The sequence below is a fragment of the Arvicanthis niloticus genome, chromosome 7 (genome assembly GCF_011762505.2).
Source record: "Arvicanthis niloticus isolate mArvNil1 chromosome 7, mArvNil1.pat.X, whole genome shotgun sequence".
NCBI lineage: Eukaryota > Metazoa > Chordata > Mammalia > Rodentia > Muridae > Arvicanthis > Arvicanthis niloticus.
This window is the reverse complement of record NC_047664.1, coordinates 41274182-41300700: the sequence shown is the minus strand read 5'-3', so window position 1 is coordinate 41300700 and position 26519 is coordinate 41274182. Positions and strand designations below refer to the sequence as shown.

Sequence of the window (26519 nt, the reverse complement as noted above, 5' to 3'; positions counted from 1 at the left end):
CAGTGCACCTGTCAACTGCCTCAGCCTCAGCTGAGTTTCCCTGGAACCAGCACTTGGGTGGGGCAGTGTTGTCTCTTTCTTATTACAATGAAGTAAGTAAGAAGTAAAAGTTGAGAATACACGTAGGTGTGCTTACATTTTTGATTTTGTGCTGGGCAACATGGGCCCTTTGTAGGTGATGGACACGAAAGGGTAGCAACTTTGAGGTTGGTTTCCTCTATGAGGTTTTCCTCTATGAACCTATTTCACTTGACTGGTGATTTAAGTTGTGTTTGGAGATGCTAGCAGGGAAGGTTGAGGAAAACAGGCAAAGTACCCTTGTTTTTATATACACACACACACACACACACACACACACCCTTAAATGCTGGGGATGAGGAAGGTAGGATGCCACCTCTAGTTCCTTGTTCTAATAGGCACTGCTTGATAGGCAGGCCTTGATAAAAGAGACCTTCCCATGGTTTAAGAAGATTCCATTTATGAGTAACACTCATCTTTCAGAGGAAGGTTGGTTTGGGCTGAAGGATGGTGCATGGTTCCTGTCTAGTAGAAGGCAAGGACTCTGAGTAGCCCTGAATGTAGGCCATGTAGATGCCCCCTTTTAAGGGCTCACTAGTGACTGAAGTGCTCAGGAGGTATATGGGCCATGGTTGTGTACTCTGCGCTTTGGTTGGCATAACCAAGGACTGTCCTCTAGAGAGGTCCAGGTTACTATGGCAAGAGGGGAAGTGAATGCTAAGAGGAAATGCTCAGGAGGAACATGGACCATCATCATGTGGGCATGAGGTGCTACTTCCTCTTTTCTCTCCAGGACCCCACCCTTACTTACAGCTGGTTGTCTACATTTGATGTTCCCTTTTACATTCCTTGCTAGGCAAGAGCCTATATAGCAAACCCTCCCTAAGACAGGCCTACAGAGAAGAGGACTTACTCAGTGACACTGTTTCTGTGTTTCTCTTGAGAGGCCACATCCCAGAGTCATGTATGCAGATGCTTAGCCAAGACATGATGTTCTTTCCAGCTTTGGAGGTCATCTGTATGCCCCAAGTAGTTCATATCCTCAGTAGACCAGCCCATGGCGAGTGCTGGGGAGTGCATGTCCTCATAAGCTGTTCTGTGCTAGTGCTTCGGCTGGCCAGGCGGGCTCTGTGTTTAGTTCCTTGGGTATTTCCTGTGGCAACACTCAGTAGATTACCTGTCATGGTTGGAACCCTTCACAGACAGCACGTAGCCTACAAGAGGTAAGGATGCCTTGGCTGAGTGACTAGGATGGCTGCTTTCCTGAGCTTCTGTAGACTTGCCTGGAGTAAGAGCTGAAGAGACACAGTGAAACCCTCCAGGTGGCTGATGGCAGATTCTTCTTTAGTAGCGGAAGCTGTCTGGCCATGTCATCCCTTCTTGTGATATATGGAGATACGAAGAGATTTGGCTCAGCTGGTTTCAGAGTCACTAAGAGCTTTCCCGAATTACATCTCAGCTTATAGCCCCTGTCTTTTCTGCAGGTCTGGAGACCCCTCCTGCAATGGCTTCCTTCTACCTCTTACTGCTGTGCATGCTTTAACAAGAAAGCCTCTGGGATCGGAGGGTTCCCTCCATGGTGTTTTGCAAGTCCTCACCTGTGTGCTGTTGCTATAGCGTGGTTGTTGAGCAGTGTCAACTGGCTGGGTCCCCTCTACTAGACTGAGAAATCATCTTTCTGTTCATTCTGTGCAAAAAATGAGAAGAACTCATTTTTTGCCAAGCAGAGATCTGGATTCAGACGTCATACATTTCCACAGAGAATGTTCACCTGAGGTCGCAGCTCTGTAGTGGGCAGGACCTGCTTGACTACACATAAGATCTCATTTTGCCTTGTAGTCTGAGTGCATCTGCAGAGTGGTGATACACTTGCTGCCAGACTGTAGGTGCAATGGAGAGAGAAAGCAGGGTGTCAGAGAGGATGGGGATGAGAAAGCTGGAAAGATTGTGCTTAGATAGGGTGTTGGGTCTTGCTGAGCAGGTGACATTCTAGTAAAGATTGGAGTTTGGGTAAGGAAGAGTGCTCTCCAAGTATATCATTGCAGGGACAGTGTGTCTAAGGTTGGTGGGTGGGGCTTGCCTTATTTAGTTCCTATTTATCTTGCAGTTAGTTGCCCAGGCCCTGTGTTAGAGCCGTATTAAGCAGCTCACCAGCTCCTGGTCCCAGGCCCTCATGGCAGTTGGTGCTCACTCATTAGCAAGTTCACTCCTTTTGGCTGTCAGGAGTCTGCTTTGCAGTCTGGCCCTGTGCTGCCCAGTGTGTTAGGCATTAAATAAAGCCAATTCAAATAACCTAACATGGAAAATCGAGATCCTCAGCCTTAGTAGCCACGTTCAGGTACTCAATAGCCACGTGGGAGTCAGCAACTACTGTAATGAGTAGCTCAGATGGGTACATTTCCATTGTGGGGGGAAGTTCTGTTGCCAGCCTAGTTTAAAGGACAGCCTGTGACTTTATTTTTAAATTTGTCCCTTTGATGTATAAAAGCAACACAGAGTGACTGTTTAACCAGCACATCATAATAAAGTGGGTAAAATAATGGAGCTAAGAGAAACCTGCAGAGAGTACCATCACGGGGCCAGGGGCATGTTGACATTGCTCTTGACCACTGAGCCATCTCTAACCCCTAAAGAGACTATTTAAACAAGCTTCTCTTGTTTAAAAATATGCAGCAAGGCTTTGAGTGTCATTGTACTTTCATACCTACTATAATCTTTCTTTATTTCCTTACAGACTTTTTATGAGTTTTAAATATTAAAATGAAATAGATTAGTGCTGCTGGGATCTGCCTCAGTGGTAGAGCACATGCTTAGCATATGTGGGAGCCTGGGCTCTATGTTCAGCACTGTAAAAATAAATCAGTAGTATCAGCAACAAAAACTCAGAGGCTCTTTCTATGGTTTGTTGTCCTACATTTTAACTTAAGAGAAAACAATTTCTTACATAATTAAAAGTTGTTCATATACTTATCAATTAGTATACTAATGGATAATAATACTGTATAGCAACTAATGTATAGTAATAATATCTTTGTGGTCTCCCTCCCTATGAATCATTTACTTTCCTATCAATAAGGAAATGGGTTTAATTTCTGCTGTGTGTAGTACAGCCTGCATGGTCCACATTTTAGATAATGAAATAGGGGATTGGTTCCCAGAACTGCTACTTCATGAACATTGTCCTTGACCACTGGTCAGCTCTGACTGTCCTGCTCAACCCCCTCCAATGAGGGCACAGTGCTATATGCCAGGAGCCTTTTTTTCTTGGAGGAAGCTTCTAAGCGGTGAACACCCAGACTACGTTTGATGAATAATGTACACCTAGCAATGGCCAGTGGCTATTGGAACTTGCCATTTCTTTGGCCTCTGATTAGTATGTTATAGGTTTGGAGAGGGCTTCTTTGTCTAGTTTTCTCCTTTCCTGATAGACTGTGGCCCCAGTGCTCTGCTTCATACTTTTTGCTTCTACCTGAGGTGCTCCTTCCCTTCTGCTCCTTGATTCTACCCAATTGCAGCATTCTTAAGGGACAGCACAACAGACACCCTTCTCTGAAGCTTCTCCAGCCCAGGGGCAGCTCCTACCAGGCACGGTACTCCTTCCTGTCTCCTACAGGTCACTACAGACTGGACTTGTCACTCAGTTATTCTGCTTTATCTCCTACAGGCACCCTGTAGTCTATTATCGTCACCTTGTCCTGTCTTCTGCTGGTCTCCTGTAGTCTAGTATTGCCATGTGGCCTTGCTTTGTCTGTGAGCTCCCCCAGGACTGGACCTGAGTCTTAGTCATTCCTGATCTCAGCTCCTCCCAGCAGATATTCTTCAGTCTCTGAATATCAACAGCATATAGTGGCTTGGCTCTCTTCAACCATACCAATAGACTCTTGTTTCTGGAGGCATTGTAAGTGATACTCTATGGCTTGGTGATTGCTGTATGAGAGAAAATAAGGGACCTGCTGGCTTATGGGGAAAGTGGCCCAGATTTGTTGGGATACAGGGGAATGGCACACTGTGTTTTAAAAGCCAATTGGTTTAGGAATTACTTCCAGCTTGGATCAATGAACTAGAAGAATTGGAAGACAGTAGACAGAACACATACTGCAGGGCTTACTGTTTGACTTTGCTTTAGTGGGTAGAAATGAGGCACAGATTTAAAACAAAGTCTAAAGATAACTTCTTTCCAGACATTTCCATAAGCACAAAGTTATCTTAAATACATACAGAGTAAAACGTCAATTAAAGAAGTAGGAAGTGTTTATTGGTTAAAGAGCAAAGTTCTTAGCACAATAAAAGTGTCAGGGACATATTAACAAACGTTCAGCAGGAGATACTCAGTGACTAGACAGTGTCTGGTATGTGGAGCCCTAGATTTAGTCCTTAGCACTGAAAAATAATAATAATTATGAAAACACCACGTATTGAGAAAAAGCATCCAAGTTCCACTCTTAGAGGTTAGTTTTAACTGGATCAGGTTGAGACACCTGCATCAGAACTTGTAAGCACTCCTAGGGCAAATCTGAAATGTAGTGCAAGCAAGGCCAGCTCTCAAGTGTAGTCTGTGCTTGGAGAGCTCGTCCCTCTGTTGGGGCCAACAGGCTGGTGGTTTCTACATTGTCTCCTCTTTGGGGAAAGTCATCCATTATGGTATAAATAATATCAATATGTTTCCTGTTAAACTAGATAAGATGCTTGGCCTTATGTAATTAATCAATTGTTGTCTGGTTAATAAGCACATTGACAGTTCCAGGAGCTGAATGGTGACATCATTATAATATAAATGAAGGCTGTGGGCCTCATTTCTGCCCAGAGTCAGGCAGGCTAGACAGCTGGGATTTGAGCCACATTCTGTTGGAGTCCATATCTCAGGAATACACTTTCTACCTTTTCTTCCTAGTGACTATGCATAGTCTTCTCATGGCTGCCTGAGATTGTTGCAATTCCAAGATTACTTATGACTACTATGTGGATAGACTTGTGACTATTGACCAATTTCCCCGCCTTTTTCTTAGTATTCAGTTGGAGATTGGAACAGATTGCATGTTTTTAGTAAAGTGCATTTTATATTTACATAGCCACTTTCATGCTGCTTTCTTTTTTAGATTTAGTTTGATAATTTTTAATTATGTATAGGTGTGCATGTCTGCATGTGAATATATGTTTACCTGAGTTTAGGTGCCTGTGGAGGCCACAGGCCAGAGGCATTTGATCCCCTGGAGTGGAGTTACAGAAAGTTATGAGCTGTATTATGTGGATGCTGGGAACTGAACTTGGGTCCTTTGGGAGAGCAGCCAGTGTTCTTAATGGCTGACCCATTTCTCTAGACTCCATTGCTCTGCTTTCTTTTTGTCTTCATAAAAATCCAAGTTGATATTAGAAGAGAATGGAATCCCTGATTAATTTTTCCTTTACGAGTTAGTGTTTAGAAGACTTGGGAGATTGTGGATAGGGAAAATACGAGTCTTGTGGACTCTGTGGAGACTTGCAGAGGAGTCATTTCAGGGTTAGATTAATGAGTTACCCAGTAGATTTCATGCCAGGCCTTGGGATACAGAGACCAAGTAGGAAGGCTCTCACCATGTAGTAGGAGGTTGGCAGGTTAGAAACTAGAATCCTGGGCCTGTAAGGTGTCTCAGCAGGTTAAAGCACTTGCCTCCTGCCAAGACTGATGACCAGGATCCACATAGTGTTCCTTTGATCTCCACCTGCAACTGAAAGCAAACAAAAAATAAATATTTTCTTTAAAAAGGAAAAAGAGAAAGGAAAAAGAGAAAGAAAGAAAGAAACTAGACCCCATGCTGCCACCTCTTTGTGTAAAAGACTGGTCGAAGTGGTTCGGGAGCATTGCAGGGGCTGTGTGGGGAGGGACTTCCGGCTGAGTCACAGAGGAGCTGAGTTCACTTTGCTGAAGTTGAGTGTGCAGTAAAGCACACAGATTGTAGGCACTGAGTAAGCACATTCATACCAATGCCGCTGGATTAGCAGCCCGCAGAAGCCTCTTGTGGGCCACTTTTCCCACAATATCTGTCCTGAGAGGGTGACCACTGTTGAGATAAATGGAGTAACCTAGTGTGCACTCCTGGGCTTGGGCTCCTTTGCTCACATTCTGTGTGTGCGCCTGTGGATGGTACTTTGCTGACTTTCAGCACTGAAGGGCGTTGTTGATCATGATACTTTGGTGCCTGTGCTTTGAGGCACATATACCTAGGCAGACTCCCAGAGGCTGCTTTGTCCATGCCCTCTTCCCAGTTTGGCTACAGCACTTCACACTTCACTGGCTCTGTTTGTTGGGAGTCAGTTTGGTCAGTAGCCTCTCTAGACATGGGTGTTGCCAATTTTGTTTTGAATCTCAGCGAACCGCGGTGGCTCGGCCCTTAAGGCGTCCCCCTGCAGAGGGCGCAGGCCTCTCTTGGCGAGTGTTCGAATCCCGCCCACTCCCGCCCACCTCCTCCCGAGTGGGGGGGGGGGGGAGTTTTGAATGTTCATCTCAGTGAGAGGATAGGGCTGTGCTGGTTTTAATTTGCATTTTTATTTTGACAATAAGCTGTATCTTTTTATATTGTATTTGACGCTTGGAATTTCTTTTGTGGTGGTTTTTATTTGTTGTTTATTACTGTTTTTCCTGGGAAGCTGAGTGGCCTTATACATGCTAAGCTTGTGTTCCATCTCTGGGCTAAATACCCATAAAAATTGATTTGTGTATTCAGGATAAGCAACCCTTGTCAGATACATGTGCCACAAATACCTGTCTGTCACCATGGCTTACTTTATTTATTTATTTATTTTTATATATACTGCTTATCATGTTGCCCAGATTGATCTTAAATGCTTGGATTCAAGAGTTCTTCCCAAGTGATTGGAAGTGCAGATGTACACTCCCACACTTGGCTTATACCTTACATTGTAAGTTTCCTAATGTTTGTTATGTCTTGTTTATTTTGGCTTTTGTTTGTGAACAAAGGTATTTTAGGCTGTGACCAATTCTACCTTATGTGTCTTCCTTTTCTTGTTATGTGTGTAGGGTTGTTGCTGTCTTCTGGCAGTGTGTTGTTCTGTCATTTCCAATAGATCTTCCCATGCAGCACACAGACTTTCTTTCTCCCTGACACTTTGAGGCAGCCTGTTGCCTGTCTCCTGTCCTTCCTTTCTCCTTCACTAACACTGTGGTATTCTTCAGTCAGCCATGTGAGGCCAGGTAACTGCCCGTGCTCTCTTGCTGGCCCTTCTGTGACATCACCGTGGCAGCTGTGCTCCTTTGCATTTTCATAGCAGTTTTAGTTTGGTAGTTTTGAAAAAATTCCCCAGGGTTTTGTTGGAGATTTTATTGACATAGATCAATGAAGACTACTTATCTTTGAATGTGTTAGTTTCTCCATTAATTTAGGGGTTGTTTGTTTCTTTATGTTTAAAAAAAATTTTTTTTAATGTAAAGGTTTTGTGTTTTTTTTTCATTTAATTTATTTTAAAAAGTGGGCTGGTGCGATGGTCAGGAAATAAAGGCATCTGCTGCCAAGCCTGCCAAGCTAAGCTCCATCCCCAGGACCCACATAGAGGAAGAAGATACCTGAGTTCCACAGGTATCTTCTGACCTTCACGTGTGCACTGTGCCACATCTGCGCCCCCCCCCGATAGATAGATAGATAGATAGATAGATAAAATGTAATTTTAAAAAATTCAAAATTATTCCAAGATACTATTTTTTCAATAGTTTTATTATATATAGTTGAATAGTGTTAATTTTTATGTATATAATTGGAGACCTTTGGTCTTGCTAAATTCAGTTATTCTAATAGCTTAGATGTAAACCCTTTTGGATTTCTCTGTAGACTGTCACGACAGTCTGTGCATGACTCTTTTTCTGTCTATTACCTCTCATCTTGTTTTTCTTACCTTGTTACTTCCTCACTTCCTCTACAGCGTGGTGCACTGAGGTGGTGCTGGCAAAGTCCCTGCCGGGGGTCCTGATCCCTGAGAGTGTGGTCAGCATTGCTGTAGCTCTGATCAGATGTATGGCTTTCTATTAGTTGTGTTTATAAAAAGATAGAGAGAAGGAATATGTTTTATGGATGTGTGGTGAGGTGTGGGGTTAGGGGGTGCCTCTGCGGGCCCATGCTAAGGCATCCCTTCCCCCTGAGGGACTAGCCACACAGCGGTGTAGTGTAGAATAGAGTTTATTTAGGGCATGGGGAGGGGAGTTGAGAGGGTAGCAGAGACAGAGAAAGGCGGAGATAGAGAGCAGAGAAGAGGAGTAGAGGAGTAGAGGCCGGCTATGAATACATGACATGGAGAGAAAGGGGGGAAGGGAATTGAGAGAGAGGGGTAAAAGGGCCAGAGAGGACAGAGCGGGAGCAAGAAGGCAAGAGCAAGAGTGCAGAGGGGCAAGCAGCCCCCTTTATAGTGAGTCAGGCATACCTGGCCATTACCAGGTAACTGTGGGGCGGAGCTTAGACAAAATGCTAACACTATTAAGTATCTTTTCTCAAACTAGGCCATTCCTTTTTATTCCTAGTTTTAATGTCTTAAAAAAGGCATGCCTGTCTTGCACTTTATTGGATGGCTTTTCTCTGTAAATTGCTGGCTATGTTTTCTCCTTTAGTTTATTGTAGTGTGTGTGTGTGAATGCCATTGCATTTTTCTAATGATTTCATATTCTTAGAATGATTCAATTTGCTCATGACACATTATTCTTTATATTTGATAATATTTTGTTTCAATTTTTTTCTGTATTCATAAGAATATGGGCTATAATTTTCCTTTTAGCTTTGGTTTCAGGAACCTCCTATGGTATATTTTCTTTCTGTTTTCTCAGCTAGTTTCTATGATTTTCTCTGGGGCTGATTGGGTGGCCCAGCTTGATGGGTGGTTACTACAAATGATGACAACCTGAGTTAAGCCCTGGAGACCCCTAAGGTGATGAGAGAACTGACTTCCGTAGTAGGTCTGATGTCCACAGGTATGCTGTGGTACATACACCTCCTACACACAAAATAAACAAAAATGTAATAAAAAGATACTCTTCTTTGGCAGTTGAAGCTATGATATGTTAAAACTTACTGACCTATATATGCCCACAAAGTCAGCTTTACTGTCTCTGAATTCCATAGTAAAATACTCCAGTGTAAACATTTGTTCATAATCCACAAAGTCAGCTTTACTGTCTCTGAATTCCATAGTAAAATACTCCAGTGTAAACATTTGTTCATAATCCACTTAATACCCTGTCCCCTTCTCCATCACTACAGAGCCAGCATAGGCAGGGGTTCTGTTGCTGAGGTGCTTTTCTTAGTAAATGATGCCAGTGAATGGGTTTGTTGAGCGACCTAATACATTTCTTGGGATGAGCCTTGGAAAGGAGAAGGACTAAGAAAGACTTGTTCTTTAAATGCCTGTATTTTTTCTTTCCATGTTTGGAAGACTGTTGGTGAGGCCATCTGAATCTGGTATTTTCTTTGCGAGTTTTTAAATTATGGAGTCAACATTTTTATTGTTCTATACCATATGAACTTCCCCCTTCCTTTCTACAATGTGTCAAGTGACATTGCTTTCCTTGGAGTCCCAGACAAATGGCTGTTGAGCAGATGTTTCTGGTGCAGCTACAGACACAGTATTTCTCTGTGAAGTGCTGATAGAGCTGTCAACTGCCTGTGGAGGGGCTTTTACAGGACTGACAGTTGGCATGTCGGTTGATGGCAGCCCCCAGAAGAAGCAACAGTAGTAACTGCTGGTGGGTTTCTAGTTTAGGTGCTTGTTGAACTTGAGGTTGTTAGATCCTTTTTGTTTTTGAGCCAGAGTCTCACTGTGTATCCTGGAACTCTGTATAGTTCAGGCTGATCTCACATGCTTGGCTCTTCTGCCTCAGCTTCTGAGTGTTGAGTTTATGAATCATCACATATAGGGTGTTTGGTTTTTTTGTTTTGTTTTGTTTTAAAGACAGAGTCTCAGTAAGTAGCCCAGGCTGTTAGACTTATATGCTGCCAAGGAGGACCTTGAACTCCTTCCCCCATGGAGGTGAGAAGTCATCAGATTTCCTGGAGCTGGAGTTGAGGAACTGAAGTCAAGCCCTGTAGAAGAGCAGGAAGTGCTTTTTACCACTGAGTCATTTCTAGCTTCTGTTTTGTTTTGTTTTGAGACAGGGTTTCTTTGTGTAGCCTTTGCTATTATAGAACTCACTCCATATACCAGGCTGACCTTGAACTCACAGAGAGATCCACCTGCCTCTGCTTTCTAAGTGCTGGAGTTAAAGGTGTGTATCACCATTGCCTGACTTCTGTTTTGGTTTTTAAAATAGTATCTGCACTTGTGAATGAGAGGGAATTTCTCCAGTGTTGGTTTTCAGAGAGATGTTTGGACACAACACACGTCTTGATCCACTTACATACCTAACACTTACTTCCTTCTCCGTCCAGCACGGTGGGGTCACAGGTATTGCTTGGATGGCAGTTTGTACGGTGCTGTAGTACTTCTAAGTGTGAAGTGACAGTGGGTCCATGATCAGAAGCTTGCCTGCCCCATCTGATTTGACTTGTGCTAGAACTGTGTCCTGGCCTGAGGACCTGTGCACTCAGGCTTTGCTGCTCTGCTTTGCCTGCCCCTCTGCCTCCACCCTTCCTGTGACATGTGAGGTGCTCCACCCCTGCCCTTCCAGCTGATCTGCTCCATCCTGCAAGTCTTCACCTTTCAGAACAGGTAGAAGGAGGATACTGGTGCGGCTCTGACACTGTGGCTTGACAGGTATGAGGCACCAGGAGATTCAGAGCATCTGTGGCTGGTCCCTGAGAACTGTGTGGTCACAGTAGAATCATGGCTGTTTCTCCTTTGCTTCTGCTCATGGACTGGTGAGTGGCTGTTATGCCTCTCTAGCTGTGTAACTGGGTACAGCCAGAGCCAGGTCTTTCTCACTGTGGTGGAGGTTTTGTTGTGAGATAACTTGGTGCCCTTGATGTGGTAAGGAAGTTTCCTTGAATGGGCCTGTGTAAAATGGGCACACTTACTTGTGCTTGGGAGGATGTTGGGGATCTAGCTCTTTGGGGCATGTTAGTGCAGACATGCCTAGTACTCTACTAGTGCTTTTGGTTTCTGTGTAAGTGTGGGGTTGCTGAGGAAAATGTGTGTCTATAGCAGCCCTGTAACTGTTCCTTGCTTTCTCAGAGCAAAGCTAGAAACAACTAACTAGATGCACATACGTGTCAGATTATGAGGGTAGAATACACTATGATGGGATGGAGAGGACCAGCCATGATATTTCTGTCTCTCTAGGTTCTTCTTGTTTATTTAGTGGCTGGATGCTGGGAGGGGAATGAAAATGTGTGACAAGTGTCTTGTCAGCTCCAGGCTGCCAGGGAGTGACCTATAACAGGTAACTGTGACTGGAAATGGGCCAGCAGCTCTCCTGGGAATGAGTGCTGTGGTTCAGCTTTGGAGTCTGATGTGGTGAGCCAAAGGAGGGAAGGGATGAGGAGTGATGGCCGGATCCAGTAGCAAGCTGCATGCCCCTCACATATGTAGTAGCCGAGGGCGGAGGCCTTTAAGGAGCTTCACTTCCTTGACACCTCAGCAGAGCTTTAGAAATCTCTGAGGAGTGCCTGGCTGGTTGAACCTGCTTGACCAGGCCAGAGGCTGTCATCCGCCCACTCAGCCAACCTCCTCCTCAACTGATCCTAAATCCATGTGGCTGGATGTCTCCTGGACTGCTCTAGAGCCTGGTTTCCTCTATGGTAGTGTACAGTAGCAGTCCTTCTGTAACCATTATAAAAATCCCTTGGTCAAGATTTTTACTTTTTCTTTTTTTTTTTTTTTTGGTTTTTCGAGACAGGGTTTCTCTGTGTAGCCTTGACCATCATGGAACTCACTCTGTAGACCAGGCTGGCCTTGAACTCAGAAATCCGCCTACCTATACTTTTTTATTTTTAAGACAGTCTTATGTAGCCCGGGCTGGCCCCAAACTTACTATGTAGTCAAGCATGACTTAGACTTCTGGTCCCTCCATTTCCATCTTCTGAGTGCTGGAATTACCGGCATGCACCAGTGCCTTGGTTAGTGCTGTGTTGGGAATGGAGCCTGAACTGTGTCCTCAGTGCCTTGAAAAGCATGTTATATGTACCCAGGGCCTGCTTTGGGCACTAGAGATGAAGCAGAGACTGGCAGAGGTAGCCTTGGGAGCATTACACCTTGGTGAAGTACCAGGTTGACATTGTCCCTATGCTCTCTGTGTCTGCCTTCTTGGGCAGGGGCGAGGTGCAGCCCTGGTGCGTCTTGTTGACAATGAGCATTTCATATTGCTTTTGAAGCCTATCATATTTCATATTCATATAGCATATTTCATATTGCTGTTTTCAGTTTATCCCCAAAGTTAATGAGGACAAGTGTAACAATACTTACAAGGCCAGAGGTATTTAACATCAGGGTATGGACATTGGCTCTGAGTGCTTGCTAGAGTCTCCTGGCTGCTGGCATGCTCCAGGCTTCACACGCCAGAGTGCTGGGACTGAGTGTGGGGCAAAGCTCACGATTCTTAGTCTCCAGAAGCTCATTTATCCCTAACTTTATGTTCGTAATTAATTTTTTTCTTAAAGGATCTCCTTTCTAAACTATCAAAGCTTAGAGAGTCCCTAAAAATCTGGGTCAGGTCCTCCCTAAAAACAGATGATGGAAATGTTGGTGTTAACTATGTGATAAATGTGGGGGCAGTGTGGGTGCTATAGGCCAGCATACCCTACAGGCTGCCATGGCTCTGCTCCCTGTGCTGCCAGTGTGCTCACATAGGCACACTGTGAAACCCAAGTGTGTGTGTGTGTGTGTGTGTGTGTGTGAGAGAGAGAGAGAGAGAGAGAGAGAAAGAGAGAGAGACAGAGAGAGAGAGAGAGACAGTGAGAGAGACAGTGAGAGAGACAGAGAGAGAGACAGAGAGAGAGAGAGGAGAGATTTCTAAAAAAAAATTGAAGAGCACTCTAAAAAGGAAACGAAGCCTGTTCCCACCGTACAGTTGTCTTGAAGTAGATAGTGCCTGAGTTGCTTGAGTTAGTGTGGCTGCGTTCTTACTTGGAAGACCATCTCTCTTTCCCTGTTTGATTCTGCAAGCAGGTGATAGAGGCCTGAGGGTAGCTGCATGAAAGAGGTGGACAGTGAGCAAGCTGTTTACCATCCCCTTCTTCTGTCTTAGAAGTTGAAGGAACAGGAGAATGGTTCCCTGTGCTGCAAACCACTCTTCTGGTAGGAGTCAGCCATTCTTCATGCTCACTGAGAAAAAACCCAGCCTTGTGGGCCATGTCCAGTGAGCAGATGCCATTTATTTCCTCACTTGACTTGTAGAGACCTGACTGCCACGTGGGTGGTCTTGAGAAGTGACCTAACACCTTGGGATCTTACCATTAATCTTAACCGAAGCCACAGGTGGTGCTTACGGTGACTTCTGTGGGGCAGGAGATCCATGCTAGAGGAGCATGCAGAGGCGGTCACTATATATCTGGACAGCTATTTCAGTCTGGAAGTGTTTGCACAGATGGAGGTGAAACTTGCCATGTGACTCAGGTTTTCTTGTGATACCGTGATGGGCATTTCTATCCTCTTGAAGCTGTGGTTCTCTTTCTTGTTCCTGTGCAAGGCTTCTGGCTCCTGTTGTCCTTCGATACTGCCTCCTCAGCCATTATAGAGGAATCCAGGCTGGTGGTGGAGCAGTGCTTGGTACGTTCCTGGGAGGAGAACCTGTGGTTTAGGTCTAATCTTGGAAAGTCAAAGGGTGAAAGCTCAGAGTTAACATGAGAATCTGAACAGTGTGGGTTGGTCCTGTGGTTTTCCCACATTGTGAGGTTCCTGAGACAGATACTGCTTCCTGTGCTATGTCCCACTAGCAGCTGAGCATAGTGTCTGATACACATCTGTTGAGATGTACTGCTGTCCAGATAGCTGCTCTAGATGGCCTCCACAGGGCCTGTGTTTTAAGGTGACCTGCAGTCACCCTGGCAGCTGCCTTCCCAACACAGCATTAACTGCTTTGTATTTATTTGTAGCTGGATCTGGGTAGGTTGTTATCTCTTGAGCATCCTGATGTTAGCTCTAGGAGGTGGAAATAGAGGTTAATAGATGAGTCTTACCTACACACAAATAAAACAAAAACAAAACAACAAACACACTGAGCAGGTATGGAACATGAGAGAAATGAGAACTAATTGATAGCTTACCAGGTGTCATGACATCTGTCTTGTTCTTCCTCTCTTCCCCTGTGTGGATGATGGAAAAGAGAAAAGTTAGAGCTAGGATACCGGTCCAGCTCTGGCTAACCCTCAAATGTCCTTGACCTTCTTGGATTTGCTCCACTGAATGCCTTGCCCTTGGTCCCTGCCACCCCCTCTAGGCTTTGGTATGAAGGCTGGGGCCCTTTTCCTTGCTACGTCTGTTTTTAGATCTGGGCAGAGGCTCAACTTCCTGGAAGTACAACATGAAAGGCTCAGGAAAAAGTTAAGAGGTGTTCTTCATTGAGCCCCCTCTCCAGGCTGCTCACACTGCCCATGAGGCAGGGCAAAGGATTATGCCTGAGTGAATGATTTGAGTCAAAGCTTATATGTCAGCAGCTGAGCAAGCTTGTTTAGTTCCTCTTTCAAAAGACTTTGTTCTGTGGTACCAGTGGAGTGTCACTGAGTAATTTCATTTTGCCTTTAACGTCTCCCTTGTTTAAGGCCACTTCTACTGAGCACCATGGACTCATTTATACTAACTGGAGAGTGTGTGTGTGTGTGTGTGTGTGTGTGTGTGTGTGTGTGTGTGTGTGTATGATGCAGTGAGGGAGTGATGTGGTGTGGGGGAGAGATGTTGGGGAGAGGTGCAAGAGTGTTTTCTTTTCTAGTGACAGAAATACCTGACTTTTTAGTGGCTGTTTCTTGCTTATAAACCTCAAAGCAGGTGATACATTTGCATGGTTCATGATTCAAAAAATGCAGTGGAGTTTGTGGTGGAAAGTTATATATCATATCTAGTAACTTTTTTCGGAGGAGTGATTGTTAGCAGGGAGTCCACCCTGGACAAAGCAGAGGCTGATACCTGATCAAATGGCTTACTTAATACTGTTAGGACTCTGGCTTTTGCTGTGACAACAGATAATTCTTAGTCTCTAAGAACGTGTCCATTGTCCTTCTTAAAGCTATATTAATGTCTCAAACTTTTGGCTTTCACTTTTTATGACATTTAAAAAATAACACTGTGTTTCAGTCAACGTATGTCACTGCAATGCCTACCACCATTCAGGTATTCAGCAGGAACAGTGGGTGGTGGCTTCACTGTTGTACAGAGCTGGGCTCTAACCCTGTGCTATAGGTAAGGAGAGTTTCTGTCTCAGATTTGGTGCTATTCTCCACACCTGGCTCTTATACTCCCTTGCCTTTTTCCTGGTCGGTGTCTGTGCTATGCAGGGTACCCTAGGTGGCCTTAAGAGTAAGGTGTCAGGAATTGGAGGAGGCAGTGCACACTGGTCCTACATCTTCATGCTGGAATCCTAGTAGGCCCCAGATAAATGTGTCAGGAGCTGTCGTGTTCCCAATTCTAGTGACACCCTGTGTGTTTCACACATTGTACCTATAAACGTTTTCCTGGTTTCCTAGAAACTGATATTCCACTATTTTGAACATTACTTTGTCTTGGATGTCTGCATCTTTTCCTGAGTCATTAATGATATACTGAGATGAAAATAATGACTTTTCCAGCCACTGAGTAAAACAGCTACAGCTCAGTTTGCCTGTCCATGGTTATTTAGGCCTCACTTCCTGCTGTTAGAATCTGACTTAGTCCCTTGTACTTGGTGTGGCTTCATCACTGATAGTTCCTCCACTGCCACCCTAGTCTTGGTGTCTGAGAGGTTGAGACAGCTTCAGTGGGATTCTGGAGTCACTTTGGTGTAGGCAGCTTCTGAGGCTGCTAGAGATGCCCTGACTACTGCTTCTGAGACCACCTTCTTTGGGAACACCCTGTTCTCATGAACTAGCTCATTCTCTGCAGATCTCTGTGTTTTGAGAGTTCTGAGTACTGATGTGGTGGTGGTGGTAGGGATTTGGCATGAGGAGTCCCTGCTGTCCAGTGCCTACTCAATGGAGAACCATGGAAACATCTGATGGGTGGGAACAGCTCTCCTGCGGCCAAGAATGGGGCTATACTGAGCTCTAGCTTCCACCTCATTTAACATTCATGTCACCTATTTGCAAACACCTTTTTGCAAAACTCCTCACTGGGCATAGGGAGCTGTCTGTGGAATAGGGATGGAGATGGAGCTAGGCCACATGCCTCTTAAAACCAGGGTCAAGTCACTGGCAAGATGGGAGGACAGGGCTAGTGTGAGCCATTTCTGCCCTTAGGGCATGGTGCTTGTTAGCCGTGTTGGGGCCTTGGGTTCAGGGCGGGACAGTGCCTGAAGGATAGCTGAAGAAAGGGCAAGGACTTGTACATAGGTAGCACAGTCCTCTTCTTGGATCCTAGGCAAGACGGCTACTGGAAGAAGGCCTTCCTTTCCTTGGGACTTTCTATCACTGAATACGATTGAGGCCCCAGGAAATATGGCAGGAGTGAGGCCTGAAGGCTGCGTAGTCCCAGCCTGCAGAGGAGCTTCTTACCAGACTGATACCTTTAGAATGAGGTTCTATGCCTTCTCTGTGGAAGGGGGATTTGAGTGAGCATCTGGGAAGAAGTGAGTAGTGAGGAACTAAGACAGGCATACACCAGGCAGAGGAGATGATCACACTAGTGTGTGCACATGAACACAGAGGACTTGTGATCGGGAGTCTCAAGTGGTCAGGGTGCCATGTAGGCAGTGTAATGGAGGAGTACATGGACTGGAAGCAGGGCTACAGGCCCTGGACTGCATGTCAGTGGCTAGCTCAGGCTGCTTCGGGGGCCTGTAGCTCTCTGTCCCTAATGCTTCAAAGACGGTACTTTTCCTCTTTGGGTCACAAATACATCTTTTCACCAAGGAGCCATAATTTTCTAGGGATACAGAACAAAGGAGTCCAGCAATTATGAGAACTGTTTTCTCTCAAGTACTTCTCTATAGTGAACACTTACCCCCTGCAAACTGCCCCTCACCTTTCTGTTCTCCCCAAGGACATAGTGGGTGCTCTTTCTCCCCTGTCATCTCCAGTCCTCACCTTCCACTGTCCCTTCTTTTGTGTGTGTATCCACATGTGCGTGTGGAGGCCACACATGAGTCTCAGGAGCTAGCCACCTTGCTTCCCAGTGTGCTCCATGCCTGCCATTTTGCTTCACTCCTAGCGATCTGATTGGAGGCCTCATGCTTGCTCCTCATGCGTGTATGGTGTACTGGCTGGTGTTGTGTGGCAACCTGACACAAGCTGGAGTTATCACAGAGAAAGGAGCCTCCCTTGAAGAAATGCCTCCATGAGATCCCGCTGTAAGGCATTTTCTTAATTAGTGATCTAGGCTGGGAGGGCCCATTGTGGATGGTGCCATTCCTGGGCTGGTAGTCCTGGGTTCTATAAGAAAGCAGGCTGAGCAAGCCAGTAAGTAACATCCCTCCATGGTCTCTGCATCAGCTCCTGCTTCTTGACCTGCTTGACCTCCAGTCCTGACTTCCTTTGGTGATGAACAGCAATTTGGAAATGTAAGCTGAATAAACCCCTTCCTCCCTAACTTGCTTCTTGGTCATGATGTTTGTGCAGGAATAGAAACCCTGACTAAGACATATGGCAAGCCCTTTACTAAGTACTCCCCTCAGCCCTGCATTGCCCCTTTTTTTCCTAGGTTCTTCTGCCTCTGCCCTGAGGTCTTTGATCTTGTGGTATAAGCAGGGTTGCTGACTCCTTATCTGCATCGTGTAGATGTGTAGGCTGCGTGTACATGTATGTTAGTAATGTTTCAGGCTCTGACAAAACAACCTGAGGAAAACAACATGGGGAGAGGATTTATTTTGCTTCAGAGTTTCAGAGGCTTTGCTTCCAAGTCCAACTGTCTCCATTGCTTCTGGCCTGTGGTAAGGCAGGAAGCAGAGAGAATAGCAAGAAGGGTCAGGGATTAGATAAACCCTTCAAGAACACACTCCCCTTTGACCTACTTTTAAACAGGCCCTGCCTCCCAATGAATAGTCCATTCAGCTGTGAATTTAACAGTTGATTAACCCATTAATGAAATCAATCACCTTTCAGTAATGCTACCGGCTGGAGACGAGCCTTCTACACATGAGCCTTTTGGCACTTGATATTATACTCAGACAGAGTTTTTAACCATGCCTTTTCATCCCCCGCCCTTTCCTCCTTGCAGACACACATGGTGGCCACTTTAGTTGCCAACAAACATGCTTAGCACCTACTGCTTGCTAGATAGACTCTGGGAGTATAGAGGTGACTTTCCTACTCTCCTGCTAGGGACACAAAACAGGGGAGGCAATCGAACCTGTGTCAAAGACAGCAGGAAGTAATGAGCACTAAGGAAACAGTGCTGGGGTCCTTGGACAAGTGTGAGGGTCTATTGCTAGGTGGAGGCTGGCCACCTGAAGTCACCCTAAAGCTTGACTAGAGCTGTTCCCCATTCTCTGTCCCATGGGCAGTGTGGGCAGATGGTGACATAGCCTTGGAAAGGAGCTATCGAATACTAGACAAGAATGCGTATGGGGTCTAAACGATGTTCGGAGGTGCTGCCAGACCCATGGCAGGAGGATTGCCAAGGGGCTACAGGGTTCTGGCTTGTGTCTGCCTGTTCCTTATGTGCTTGCAGTGCCTGCCTGGGCACTGACTTTGGTCATGTGATGCACACTAGTCTGAAAAGCACTTGTGTGTTCAGAGCACTTTTGTGCAGTACCATTTTATATGTAACATTGTGATTTGGGGTTTCAAGGTGTTAACTATAAAAAAATTTATTCAAGGTGCTTTCCATGAGTCTGTCAAGTTTTGGTTGGTTTGTGAGCTTAAGATCTTAGGTTGACACTGACTAAGCAGCTTTGAATCTGGATACTCTTAGGTCTTGGCTGCACTTTCATTGTGCAGTCTTAGACTGCTGCCTTCAATTGCTCCTTTTCATCTTCTGGTCCTGTTACTGCAGTGAGTAACACTGTTTGTGTTCAGCCTCCCAAGACACAAATACAAGAACCAGGCTCCCATCCCTTTACACATCCCATACCTTTGTTGCTCTGTGAGGTCTCAGATTCTTTCCCTGAACATGGCAGGCCTGTCCTTCTTGCTGCTCTCAGTGAGCGGCCTTCTCTTCCCTGTGGTTTGTTTCACCATCTCTGCCAGCTCCTCTTCAGCATCCGTAACCCTTCCAGTAACTCAGGTTCTAGGTATGCCATGTTCTTAGCATCTGTGGGTGCCTGGGGCTTTCCTTGGTTTAAATTGCATAAATTCTTCTTAGATGGTAAATGTGTTGAAACTCTAGGGTGCCCAAAGTTCATTTGTTTGTTTGTTTGTTTTTACAAATATTTTGGGCTGTGAAACCATTTCTGAAATTCTATTCTGGATTCTATTAAGGTCACAACAGAAACAAGGGAAGAAAACAGTGAAAACAATTCATTTGCATAGTCCTGTCCCCTCCTCCCCTCCCTTTCCCTCTTTTTTGACAGGGTCTTGCTATAATGCAGCCCAAGCTGGCCTCAGACTCTTCATTAAAGCTCAGGCTAGCCTTGAATTTGAATTAAAGAGTAGTCCTCCTGCCTCAGTATCCAAAATTCAGGGATTATAGGTGTATGGTACCATGGGCTGGTTATTCTTTTTAGAAGCTTTTGTGATTTTGTTTTGGCATATTTTAAAACTTAGTGGAAAACTACAGGCATGTCTTCTTTTGGGAGCACCCTGGAAGCCATTTGCATTAATGACTGCACCTGACTATACCTGTATAGTCAAACTTGCTGAAGACCAGGTTGGTTTGTCCTGCCAGTTAGGAGTTGTAGTTTTTGGAGCTTTGTTTACATATTGTAGAGAAGACCTTGTGACCATCTCACGAATGATTTTCTCTGATCCTTGGAGGCTGTCTAGATCACCTTGTGGATGATTTTCTCTGATCCTTGGAGGCTGTATAGATCACCTTGTGGATGATTTTCTCTGACCCTTGGAGGCTGTCTAGATCACCTTGTGGATGATTTTCTCTGATCCTTGGAGGCTGTCTAGATCACCTTGTGGATGATTTTCTCTGATCCTTGGAGGCTGTATAGATCACCTTGTGGATGATTTTCTCTGATCCTTGGAGGCTGTCTAGATCACCTTGTGGATGATTTAAGCTAGAAGGTGGTTACTAAAGCAGTTCTGATCTGAAACACTGCTGTCCTTGAAATGTCAGTTTGTAAATGAACTTGTGCATTGCAAATGGGGTCACTCATAGGAAACTGAGACTCAAGCTACACTCCTAGTTCAGACTCAAAGCTAGTGAATGGCAGAGCCAGACATTTAGCTCATTTTGGCTGACTTTTGTTGATTTACTTTATTATTGAATACATTTTTAAAAAATTCTAAATAGTGGAATTGGTACACATAGTAGTTGACTACAGTAATCTTGTATCTAAGATCTGTGTCTGTGTAGTTCTGTGTGTGTGCAAGCCGAGTCTGAGGTGTTAATGTGTGCTGTGCTCACTGCACAGAATCCCTCTCAAAGCAAAGTTTAGTTTGCTCGTGTTAACCTGCCTTGGCCGTCCTAGTGTCTCTGTAAACAACCAGAAATGGCCTAGCCCTTTTCTTTTCTTTCTATAGGAATTTGCTTGCTAGAAAACAAAATGCAAGACTTGATAGACAGAGAGACTTGGGATGGAAGCTGTTTGGAAAAGGCCCACTCCAAGAGACTGCTCAGAAAGATTCAAAGAAAACACAAAAGGTAAGCCATTGATGAGTGCAGTGTATGCTCATTAACCACACAGGTAGCCCTCACTGAGACTTGAAGTTGGAAAGCTCTCTGTGTTCATTGGGTGCCTGGGATCCTAAATTTGAATACAATATGTGCAGGAATCTAACTCTCTTTACCTCTTTACAGAGTGTAAGATGCATACAGGGAAGTTCAGCTGGGCTTTAGATACTTAAACTTGATACATTTTAGTCAGTCTTTCCAGTACCAGTTGCACATGTGTTTATAATCAAGCTTTATTGTGTTTGATACTAACGCAGTCTCCACACATCTTGGAGCTTAAATCCTTCATTTTGCTCTAGAATATCCAGGCTAGGCCATCATGCTCCCAGGCTCTGGGAGGACCTTGACCCTTGGTTTTTTTTAGATGTTGTCTGCTTTGTGATTCAAGGATAGGCTAGACTAGGCCTGCAACAAAATCCTCGAGTTGCTCATGTCTGCAGCTGGAGCATTATCTTCTCAGGGAGGAGCCCAGGCCAGATGGTGACAGCTCTTAGGCAGCCCTGACTTTTAGCATCAGCAACTTCTCTGAGGCTCTGAACCTGTTTACCTTGAAGGTCCGATGCTGGCCAAGTAGTTGTCTTCAGCAGCTTTTTTTTCTCACTGTAGATCTATGTTCACTGGCAGTTAGCTATTTTCTGAGTCCTCTTGGGAACCAACTAAGTGCTAATTCTCATGGTTGACATTGGGTTTGAAAAAAACATGGCCCACCTAAGGCAGAGCATGGAAAGTAGACAGGTCCTCCTCCTTAAGATAGCACAGTAGATGTGGGGATTGTGTGCTAGTTTTAATCTGTAGTGTTTGTGCTGCTTCTAGTTTCTTTTAAATAATGAGCCATGATGTTCCCCAAGCCTTAGGTGTGGGGTTGTGTTATAGATGATCCCCACACCTTAAGTGTAGAGTTGTGTTATAGATGCATCAGCTGGGACTGCTGTCCTACTGTCAGCTGTTCTCTGCATTTTGATTAAGTTGTGGCTTTCTGCAATGGTGTCCACCTGCTGTAAAAAAGATTCTATGACTGTGGGTAAGGGGTAAGATCTACACGTATCTATGGGTATAAAGATGGGTATTTAGAGTTCAGTTGGAAGTTCTGTTGGTTTAGAAGATTGACAGTAGTGGTTGTCCTGTCAGGTCCATGACTTCAGCAGACATGGGTAATTGGCTGGGTGTACAAGGTTGGCAGGAATTACCTGCTGTGAAGTGGGCCTTGAGTCCAGTGAGGTGGCTGCTGGTTACTCCTAAGATATAAGTACCACCATCAAACCCTTGGCTGTATCTTGCCATGCTGGTCAGTATTGTCGTTTGTAGGTTTTACAGCTGAGTAGGATTTTTGTTTTTCTCCCTTGGCAGCTTACATAGCACTTTCAAATACTGTAAGTGCTAGTCCTCAGGGGTGAGGCTTAAAGGTCAGTTCCAGCTAGATTCCTCCAACTGGTCTATGTCTGAAGTATGTGGTGTCTTTAGTAATATGTTTTATCTCTAGGTTCTGGGAGACAACCAAAGGCATTGGAAATAGCTTGTATTGTTTGAGAAGTTTCATGGACTCCCATGACCAATAATTTGAAGGAAAAGTTCTCATGTCTGGCTCTTTCTCTGGCTGGAGTGCCTTCCTTAGCTGAACATGATGAGCTCACTGGGGTTTTTGTTTAGATACTCTATGGCTGTCAGGGAGAGCATGATTGCCTCAAATGAACTTTATTTAAATTATTTATATATGTCTATAATACATTTATATATGTATTTTTAAAAGACTTATTTATTTTATGTATATGAGCACACCATTGCTCTCTTAAGACACACCAGAAGAGGGCATCAGACTCCATCGCAGATGGTTGTGAGCCACCATGTGGTTGCTGGGAATTGAACTCAGGACCTCTGGAAGAGCAGTAAATGCTCTTAACCAATGAGCCCTCTCATTCATATATATATTTAAGTAAACATAATATGCCCCCCTATTGCTTTTTCTATTAGTGTTCTGTAGCTCTGCCCTCTCCCTCAGCATTTCCTTCTTCTGCCCATATAACCACCCCACCTTATAAGGAAGATACAGTGATTGTCTTCAGCTGACGGGGAAGCACGAAAGTGCCAAGGTTGAGTGACTTGTGCAGGGTCATAATAGAGTGGCAGATCCAGACTACCATTCCAGGCAGTCAGGAGCCAGAGCTGGGCGGTTGGTGCTTGATATGAGCCCTGAGAGCTGAGCCCAGGGATAGAGGGGGGCTGTGACCTGAGTGGTGTCTGGTGCCTCTCTCTGGTGGGAGGCCCTTCCTTATCTGAGTGGGATGAGCTCACTTGCAAGTCCATGTTGGAGAAGAGGCACCTGTTCTGGCTGAGGTCGTGAGTGCCAAGGGCAGGACTGATGACTGTTAGATATAGGGTATGCAAAAATAAGATTCACACAGTGCACTTTCATGTCTTTGCAAATTAAATTTATTAGAATATTGTTTACCATTTCTCTGGGAAACTCACTTAGGTTATCAGTGTTGGGAAAAAAATTTTTTTTCAAGACAGGGTTTCTCTGTATATCCTTGACTGGCCTGGAATTCACTCTGTAGACCCTCCTCACTCTGCCTCTCAAGTTCTGGGATTAAAGGTGTGCACCACCTTGTTTGTAAATTACATTTTGGTTTTTTAGTCATTATAGAAACTTATTAAGCAAGCATACAATTAAATATGAGTTTGTATGCAAAACTCAGTTGTAACTTTCCTAGGAGATAAAGTAAGGTTATTTCATCAGCACTGAAGAAAGAATGACAGTTATGTTAATAGGCATCCATATGGCTTTTGAGATTACTTGCTTCATGTATTATCTGTTCTGGAATCTTATTGGTGAACTGGACTGTGGAGGCCAGCTGACTGTGCAGGAGCACGGTTCTGCTGAGAAGACCTTTGGCTTTAGCCATCAATAATGAAGAAAGTAACTGTACCCTTGTGCATGAGTCACAGAATCCTGCCTCGGACCTGATTGTATATGCTTTATGTCTCTGGCCCTCTTAGGTCTGACTCCAGCCTAGCAAAGCCAGAGGGAGAGTCAGGGTGAATACTTTGGGCACCAGTGGCTTGAGCTGCTCTCTGTCACTTTTGCTTTACACTTTTTGACTTTACAGAAGCCAGAGTTGGATCCTTGATTTTCCATACGTGTGATCTGAGATAGTGACAGTAACTCTGTTTAGAACGAAAACATAAGGATTCTCTGGATTCCCCTTTCTTCTTTCTAGAATTATTTTCTTTGGAGAAACATCATCAAATGGTGCTTTAAGAACATAACTTTGGGCCAGGTGGTGGTAGCACACGCTTTTAGTTTTAGCACTTGAGAGGCAAAGACAGGCAGATCTCTGAGTTTGAGGCCAGCCTGGTCTACAGAGCAAGTTCCAGGACATCCAGGCCGACACAAAGAAAATCTGTCTTGAGGGAGAGGAGGGACTACCAAAAAAAAGAAAAGAAGGGGAGGGGGGAAGAGAGAAAGAGAGAGAGAGAGAGAGAGAGAGAGAGAGAGAGAGAGAGAGAGAGACAGACACACACACACACAGAGAGAGAGAGAGAGAGAGAGAGAGAGAGACAGAGAGACAGAGAGACAGAGAGACAGAGACAGAGACTGACCAGAGAGAGATTTGCTGCCCAGTCTACGTCCCTGAGTGCAGTCTATGAGCCTCACATAGTGGAGGAGAGAACTCCTGCAAGTTGTGTTTTGACCTCTGCACAGTCACTGTTGGAACATGTTGTGTTGCATCATGTGGTGTCCCAGGCACCAGGGGCATGAGAGTGTGTTGCTGACTTTGTGGTAGAGCAGTGGGACAGGTGTGCACACCAATCAAGAGCTGGACTCCCTGCACTTGTGTGACCTTGGGACAGTTGTCTCTTTTGGGTCTCCTCAGGTGTGGACTGAGCATTAGAATACAGCATTGCTCTAACATAAGACATAGTGTATGCAGTGTATTTTGCCTGGAGTTGCTCAAGGGATACTGTTGTGATTTCCAGCTAATAAATAGGCCTATACGGTCATGGAAGTACTCTCTGTGCTTTGCCCAGGGCACCTGACCTCATTCGATCTGAGTCACATTTCTTGGCTTTGCCATAGAGACTTCAGTTTCTTTGGAAGTATGTGAGGGGAGAAGGGGGATGCTAAAATGTTACTTTTCTTTCTTTTTCAAATTTTATAAAATCCTTGAAAATTGTCATGCTTTCCATCAGCTTACATGATGACTCTGGAAACACTTTTTTAGGGGAATGAAAAATGACCCAGGATAAGAGAATAAAAGGAAAGCTGTGATTCTTGAAGTAAGATGAGGCATGTCTTTGTTATCTGTATATAAGAAGTGCAAGGTTGCAGGCTTTGTGCCTCCAGCATACTGCAATAAACCAGGTTTGGGGACCCAGAGCCGTGTCCCAGTAACTACAGATAATCCCAAGGGTGATGGCTATGCAGCAAGAGTGTTGGCTATTGGGAGGAAAGTAGTCATCTCTGGCCAGCTCCACACAAGGCCAGAAGTACACGCACCAGCATGCAAACTCGCTAGCCACTGAGCGAGAGTAAGGTGCTGCCTTCAGTTCTCTACCCACTGGGCTCGAGCATTTCAGAAGTGTGGTCCTGTCCCTTGTGAATAGGGTGAATAAAATGGGGTGTCTTGTTCTATGTATGCTATTAGCTGTTAAGGAATTTGCACAGTTCTCTGGGAGTGAGGTTGAGCAGAAAGCGGAAGCACTGCTGGCTCTCACTGAGGCAGCTGTTGGTTATGGCAACCATAGGCTTACAGGTTTGTTTACCTAGGAACATCTTATATGGTTTTACAGAATCAAGTCAGTTTTTAGATGTTAGAAAACTTCAGAAAGTGGTAAATCCAGGGCAGCTTAGAGTGGCATTCATTCTTCTGAGCTCTGGTTTTTGAGAGGTCTGGGAAACAAAAGTTCATATATTATAGGAAGAATAAGTTTGGGTGGTCAACAGAGGTAGCTGAAAACCTACAGACACATTTTAAAACACTAAGAAATGAATTCAACCTTCATTTTCATCAACACCCTGCTTCATTTCATCAACTTTACTTACTAAGTCTGGATTTTAATCCCAGGACCTACAGTTGGAAGGAGAGAAGTGACTCCTTCAAGTTGGCCTCTGACTTCCTGTTGTGTGCTATGGTGTGTGCATGTACATGCACGTGTGCACAGGCATGTACGCGCACACACACACACACACACACACACACACACACACACACACACACAGAGTAAAAATTTTAAAAGAGAAATATATAGAACAAGGTTCCAGTTTTAGGTAGGTAGAGTAAGCACACTGTGTGGACAGGGTGCACAGAGCATCCATTTGCCAATGCTGGAGGGCACACAGCAGCAGGGTTGTACACAAAGACTGTATTTCAGAGTGCTGCCGAACAGAAACTGAATTTATAGATTTTTCCTGCTGACATATTTAGCCTGAACTCAGGCAGAGCAAACCCAGAAAGAGCACCAGAAGGGGAAGAGCAGGTCCAGTACTTAGAGATAGGCAGAGGCCCTCCTTTGTGTTACGTTTTCCTCTGTTCTTAAAAATATTTGTTATTTTATGTGTATTTATATGCATTTTATATGAATCTTGACTGTCTGTATGTATGTGTACATCTGTGCCTGGTGCCCAAGAAGGTGCCCAAGATGTAATAGAACCTCTGAGGCTGGAGTTACAGACAATATGGAGCAGCCATGTG

The 26519-nt window shown here is 44.7% G+C and overlaps 1 protein-coding gene across 5 annotated transcripts in view; it reads left to right on the top strand.

Moving 5' to 3' along the window:
• Tbc1d14 (TBC1 domain family member 14) overlaps positions 1–26519 on the top strand; it is a 92252-nt gene that overhangs the window by 19134 nt on the left and 46599 nt on the right. For 4 of the 5 annotated variants that reach the window (XM_034508452.2, XM_034508453.2, XM_034508454.3 and 1 more), the window contains exon 3: positions 20679–20799. In XM_034508452.2, coding sequence (XP_034364343.1) covers positions 20679–20799 — 121 coding nt within the window. Of the gene's footprint in view, positions 1–10715; positions 10848–20678; positions 20800–26519 lie in introns of those variants that run through there. The other variant, XM_034508455.2, reaches the window with a different exon arrangement.